At 41.7% G+C, this 7,313-nt stretch overlaps 1 protein-coding gene across 1 annotated transcript in view; it reads right to left on the reverse strand.

Moving 5' to 3' along the window:
- Positions 1–6,657, reverse strand: part of rps6ka2 (ribosomal protein S6 kinase, polypeptide 2) — a 161,277-nt gene extending 154,620 nt beyond the window's left edge. The window contains exon 1 of the mRNA XM_069931597.1: positions 6,071–6,657. Coding sequence (XP_069787698.1) covers positions 6,071–6,169 — 99 coding nt within the window. The 5' untranslated portion in view covers positions 6,170–6,657. The remainder of the gene's footprint in view (positions 1–6,070) is intronic.
- Between the last annotated feature and the right edge of the window lie 656 nt (positions 6,658–7,313).

Raw genomic sequence — 7,313 nt, forward strand, 5'->3', positions numbered from 1 at the left:
TGGAATGCATCAATGATGGCTTTCTTGAATTGTTCCTTGACTGAACTTACAAGGGAACATGTTATCTTGGATCTGGTCTTGTGCAATGAAACAGGTAAAATTAGTGATCTTGTAGTTAGGGATCACATTGGAAAGCCTAATCACAATATGGTTGAGTTTTTCATATAAATGAACCATGCAAATAGTTTAGTCTAAATCCAGTATATTATGCCCAAAGAAGGGAAACTACAAAGGAATGAGGGAGGAGTTGGCCAGTGTATACTGGGAGCGCAGGTGAGATGGCAGGTGAGATGGTTGAGGAACAGTAGATGACTTTCAAAGAGATTTTTCACAGTGCTCAACAAAAGTATATTCCAGTTTAATGCAAGGACGGGAAGGGTGGAGACATCCAGCTTGGATAACCGGGGAAATAAAGGAAATCAAACTAAAAGCTCATGTCTACAAAGTCGCCAAGAGCAGTGGGAAACTAGAAGATATGGGAAAGTTTAAAAAGCAACAAAGAACCTTGAAGTGAGCAATAGAGTATGGGAAGGTAGATTATGAAAAAAAAAATTAGCACAAAATATAAAAACAGACAGTAAAAGTTTTAAAAATTATATAAAGCAGAAAAGGGTAGCTAAAATGAATGTAGGTCCTTTGGAAGATGAGAAGGAGGAATTGATACTGGGGAATGAGGCTGAGGCTTTGAATTACCATTTTGTGTTGGTCTTCATGGTGGTGGACACTTCGAACATGTCAAAAACAGAGGAAATGGATGAGAGAGGAAGCAAGGACCTGGATTACAATAGCTATCACTAAAGAGGTAGTGCTGAGCAAACTTCTGGGCCTAAAGATAGATAACTCCTCTGGGATGCATCCCAGGGTACTAAAAGAAATGGTAGAATTTATAGTAACTTTGGTGATAATTCACCAAAGTTCTCCTGACTCTGTGCTGGTCCTGGCAGATTAGAAGTCGACAAATGTCATGCCACTGTTCAGAAAAGGATTAGGCAAAAGGCAGGGAACTGCCTTTTTTTGAATGATGTACACCACTAAAGACACATAACTATCATTTAAATGGATGGCACGGTTAGCGTAGCGATTAGAGCAATGCCATTACAACACCAGTAATCTGAGTTCAAAGATGCATATCCTCCCCATGTCTGCATGGGTTTCCTCCTGGTGTTTCAGTTTTCTCTCATCCTTCAGAATGCATGGGGGTTGAAGGTTAATTGGGGTATTTAGGTGGCCTGAAAAACTGCCCAAATGGGGAAAAAAAATTCAGATCTCACAGTCAAACAATTTTAGCAGAGCCTCTAATTTTTTAAATTTACTTTTAGCAATTCTATTCATGTCTTATACCACGTTAATTTTTTTAAACAGAGAGCTTTGCTCCACATTCACTGAAGCTTACATTGCAACTACACATGGAAAACTATAGGTTTAATGTTTTAGTAATTGATCAATACAGGTCTATCAAGAATGGTCAATGGCCTGCAGTGCATCAGTCAATTGATAACTGCATATTGAGAGGCTAAAGATCCTCTATCTGTTATAATTTTGACTCTGACTATATGAACCCACCTCCAACTTTCACATTATGAGATAAAGCACAGTTGGTCCTGCTTCAGAAATGTAAATAAATGACATAATTACAAACAGCAGCCAGAAGGTCTCTCCTGCTTTATAGCTGAAAAGACAGTGTTCGCTCTTGAGACCTTGTTATCTTACCTCACTGATCTGCCATTCTGAGAGAAAACAAAAATTCTTCAGTGTCTGCATCTGCTAACCTCTAAAACTGTCACCCACTCACTGTGAAAAAAATGAAGACTTTATCTGGCTTTATTCCAAGGCTACCCTACATTTGTGCCACATTCTAGAAGGAATTGAATAGCACACCCAAAGATCTTGTATGAAATATCAAATCAATGCTAAAAAGGGGTGAGGAACCCTTAGCATGTATCTACACAACCCTTTCCTTTACCTCAGTGGTTTTCAAATTCACATTCCACCTTAAGCAACCGCTATGCAGTGGTGATTAGTAAGGGATTGCTTAAGGTGTTATGTGAGTGGGAAGAAAAAAAGTTGAAAACCACTGCTTTAATCATACCTAATTGACTTGTTATGTGCAAGGTTTCATAACTCCAAAGGAAATGGGCCAGTAACAATTTTTCTCAAGCAAAATATTTCAGCAACAATTGGGTCTAGAGCAGTGATTCTCAACCTTCCCTTCCCACTCACATACCATCGTAAGCAATCCCTTACCAATCACAGACCACTTATGGCATAGGAATTGCTTACGGTGGAATGTGAGTTGGGCGGGGGGCAGTTTGAAAACTATACTTTACAGTTAGGAACTTGATAACAAAATACATCAGCTAAAATAAATGTTTGCAATCCAAATTTGCAGTGATCAGTCTGTGAATTGTTTTTAATTAAACAATGCAATACCATAAAACTCTAACCAAAACATCTTATCAGTTATGGGACCATGATGATTTCAGTACATTTGGCATGTACTTCATTACCTTTTACAGTGGGTGATTGCATTTCTAGGGCAGTGTTGTTGATCATGAGTATCTAAATACAAGGCACCTGAAACTGCTTGCACACTAAACAACTGCAAACTCTAGCAAAACTTTGATAAAATGGACTATGGATGTCACGGTGTTAAAGAAATATACTTAAGGAGAGAGAACCTTTACCTAACTCTACCACAGCCCAATATCAAAAGGGAAGTGCCTTTGTGAAAGTACATGTATGAATTGTACCACTATTGCAGGCCACAGAAGATATTATGACATTAGTATGGATAGACCAGTCCAATACTGATGGAAGTGAAGTTCTCTTCTGATTCATGACCAGTACAAGGATTTGATAGTTTAAGAGTGAATGGGCAGAAGCTGGATTTTGTTTTTCCCTGAAAACAGCTCTCTTAGCAAAGGGTTCCACAGAGCTGCCAGACTTACCTACTTAGTTGCCTTGCATTGTCCTAGCTTGATGCACTTTTGCCAGCATTTCTTCGGGTTTGTTTTTGGCAGAAGCTGCAGTTGGAACATCCTCATAGTACTGGCAATTTGTTCCAGAAACCTTCAATCTTAAATCACAATGGGCCAGCACTTATTATGCAGAAAGTAAATTCCAATGCATCTACGGGAATCATATACCCAAAGATTCTCTGAACCAAGACCATTAAAGCTTCAGTTTAATGACAGAGCCAATTATTCATACTGAATTGTTCATTGATTGGTGAGAATGTACAAGGCATGGACATTCTTATTGTTACAAATTGATCTGGATGTTAGAACTTCAATGTTTCTCACACATTTCTAACTTATTTGGCTATTTACATTGCCTGCTCACAATATAAGTTTGCTCCCATCCAGCAAATCCACTTCTTTTTCAATTCATCACTATAATAACAGCCACAAACAAATTGTTGTCCTTGGTTAGAATGTAGACAGTTTACTGACAGGAAAAAAACAATGAGACATGTTTGGCTATAGTGTGGAGAGTTGAAAACACTACGTCAGTTCCAACCACCACCAATCCTTTCCCCGGAGCTCTGAAAATACTTTCTCTCAAATGCCATCTAATTACCTTTTTAAATTCCTTATTTTTCCACTACCCTAAAAGGCTGTGAGTTCCAGACTATAACTACTTACTGTGCAAAATAACTTAAAAAAATATTTCATGTTCATTGTGAACCTTTCATTCTTCACTTAAATCCATGCCCCTGGTCCTTGAAACATCTGTAAATGGAGACTTTTCCTATTTACTCCATCTAAATCTTTTATAATCTGTGACATCTCTATCAGATCTGTCCTCTCCAAGGAGAACTATACCAGTATCTCTAAATTCTATACTCAACACATTTTGTAATGTTAGCTGAACCAAGATGCTGTGACCGTTTAGATCCTGCAATCTGGCTGGTGAACTGCAAAGTAGCTGCATGACAGTTGAGATGGTGTTATCAATACTATATAGGTACGGTGAGAACACTTCTTTTGTGAGCAGTCCAGCAAGTCATCTCGAATGTGCATACAGCCATACAAAGTAGAAGCAGAGCAGAATCACAGAATATAGTGTTACAGTGAAAAGATCAATGAGTACATTACAAACAGAACATGGAATCATTGTTGCTAGGTTCATTCAAGAGCCTGATGGCTGTGAGAAGAAACTGTCTTTGAGCATGTTGAACCATCTCCCCAACAGGAAGAGCGAGAAGACATTGTTCCAGAGTAGGACGTCACTCAGAATATTGGCTGCCTTTCCTGAGTAGTAGGAGATGCAGATAATTTCAATGGAGAGGGGGAGGTTTGCATGCTATAGGGAACTGCATTCACCACTTTCTGCAGTTTGCGATCTTGAGCAGAGCTGATCTCATACACCATGATATGATGCCTCCACCAAGTATGCTTTTGATGGTGCAACTATAGAAGGTTCAGATTTTAGATTTAGACATATAACATGGTAACAGGCTATTTCATCCCACAAGCCGAGGCCACCCAATTACTCCGGAGTACAACCCCAGTACTCAGGTGTAATGGTGGGAGGCAACCAGAGCCCCAGAGAAAACCCAAGCTGACACGGGGAGAACGTACCAACTCCTAACAGACAGTGTGGGATTTGAACCTCAGTCCTGATCGCTGGTGCTGTAACAGCGTGGCACTAACCGCTACATCAACCTCGCTGCCCTGGTTAAGTTGTTAAGGGACATGGGGGTCCTGTGGAACTTCCTAAGTCTTCTAGGGAGATTGAGCTTTGGAACACTTTCCGGACCTGGTTGGTCCAGGTCAGGTCACTGAAAATGTTTACTCCCAAGAACTTGAAGGTATCTTCACTAAAGTCTCTACTTCATTGTCATTGGGATGAGGGAGAGAAGAAATAATTAGAACAGAGATATAATTTCCAGAGACAATAACCGTTTGAAAACAGGAAATGCTCCAAGGTCGTTTCGAAACAGGATCAGGTGTGGTTCAGATGTTCCTCGCTGTCCAATATCCAGTTGACAACCACCTGAACGTCGAGAATAGAGAAGTCCTCACTCGGGAGGGCACTGGTACCGGTGGCACTAAACCGCTAGTACTTTTGGTAAAGAAGGAAAATTGAAAGGGATTTTATTTTAAAGTCGTGCGGTCTTTCATGCAGTACATGAAACCTACACCGGTGACCTGCTTTTGCATTATTTTGATTTGTGTGCTTGTCGAATATCATATTTCACGCCATTGCCGGCAAATTCTTAAGAGGGGTGAAGATATTTCCTGTCTCCACACAAAGGTTTTTGTTTAGATTTTAAGCATGAGCGAGCTGTTGTCATGCACAGGAAGAGATAACACGAGAAGGGACGGCTGCTGGAGATTTGATTTCAAATCTACAAAGGACACAAGGGGGATGAATTGGCCTGGCCTGGATTGCTCGTCTTTGTTAGAGTTTCTTTCTGAATCAACCCAATCTGGTCACCGCGCATCCAACTCTGCAGTCTCTGTCCATCTGCCACACCACACTAGATGGAAACAATTGTGCGTTTACTCCTCAACCCCAAGTGCACTAATAACCCGTTCGAACCAACTCTGTAGTTTTCGCAGTCGTTTACATCCCAGAACCAGAGGTGAGACTAAAAGTCACGTTAAAATCTTGACAAATGCGATACATCAAACAGTTTTCAGTGCTCTTACGTCCTGCTTTTTAAATTTTAATTTAATTTGAATTTGAGAGCTTTGCTGTTAACTGGTTGATCAACCACATACTGAGATGAATAACCCTGAACCATCGATAGTGAGGAGGTGCCTTCGACAAACTATGGCAGATCCGAGGGTGGTACATGGTGGAAAACTGCGCTATTGACTTATTGGTTCAATAGCTTTGCAAATCCAATCCCACTTGCGTGTAATGTTTGTAATAAATTACATATTGTCCTTATTGTGTAGATTTCATTCAGTTGTTACTTTTATCTACGCCAATCATTTCTTTCCGCATTCTCTTTGTTCATTCAAACCAACTTTGTTGCTGTTAGAAATGACCCCCCCAAAAAACAACAGCTCAGCACAAAGTCATTTGCTTCATAATCAGGAGAAATGTGAACACTAACCTCGTATTTGGTTAAGCTGGAGGTCTTGCATCGGGATTTCTTGCGGAGGTAGACGGAGAAGAAACGCCGCACCGTGAATTTCTTCACGTTCATGTCCATCGCCTCCTTTCGGGTCACAAGCGGCCCGAACTCCGTCAGTGTCCGGCTTGGACCGTCCACACAGGTCGAAACGAGAAAGATCCGGTCACCAATGCGCCCCGGGAGGGGAAGGATGTCTCGTCGGGGGATGGAAACAGCAGAGCATCACATCTCTCCACTGCTAGACGTTCGTGCTGAGTGGAGCTGTTGTCTTCAGCACCAGGCTCGCTCCGCCACAGCTGAACTCGGTCGCTTCACTCCGCCGCTCCTTCCCTTGCCTCTCGTCCGCGGCTCCCCCCGTTCAGCCCCTCAGCGAACGCCTCAAGGACAGCAGACGCCAACTGGTCGCCAGCCGGCACCCGGTTGATGTGGTCGAGGTCTGCTGCCCTCCACATTCCTCAACTTCAGACGCAGCGAGAAAAAGAAACACACCCTTCGCCAGCCCCGGGTGCACCAGCCTCAGTCATGGCCAAGTGGACAATGTTCGATGAGAAGGAGGCGAGCGGGCGGAGGGAGGGTGTCATCATCTGCACAGCTAACGGCCCTTGCAGGACTGCTGAAGGGGCGACTGTTACACCCTTGCTGGTATCAAACCACGCTTCACTTTGTCACTGCCAACCCTTCGGTAATTTCACTCCCTCCCCTATAACAAAAGACTATTTAAACTCACACAAAACAGATGCACTATTCAATTATACATCGAAAGAGTCAGGTAATTGGAACCCATCAAAGATGGGTCTCTAAACAAAATGCTTAATGTACTATTTGCTGTGTCAAAAACAAAACATGTTCCAATTCATTTGAGGGATGTGAGCTTCACAGGCTGAGCCAGCATTTAATTGCCAATCCCCAATTGCTTTTGAGAAGGTGGTGTCGAGCTATTTCTCCAACACTGCAATCCTGAGGTATGGATGTACCCACAGTGGTATTAGGGGTGATGATAGACAACTTCAAGATGAACTCAAAGATAACCCCCAATAAAGCACAATGCTGGAGAAACTTAGCAGATAAGTGTACATTATTTAACAAAGATAATAACCAACGTTTCAGGCTTGAGTCCATTGGTTGTGTATTCTTACCTTTGCTAAATAAAGTGCACTGTTTGACCTGCTGAGTTTCTCCAGCATTGTATTTTACTTAAATAACTTGTTGTAATGGTGGATAA

Source organism: Narcine bancroftii, chromosome 4 (assembly GCF_036971445.1).
Source record: "Narcine bancroftii isolate sNarBan1 chromosome 4, sNarBan1.hap1, whole genome shotgun sequence".
NCBI classification, from domain to species: Eukaryota; Metazoa; Chordata; class Chondrichthyes; order Torpediniformes; family Narcinidae; genus Narcine; species Narcine bancroftii.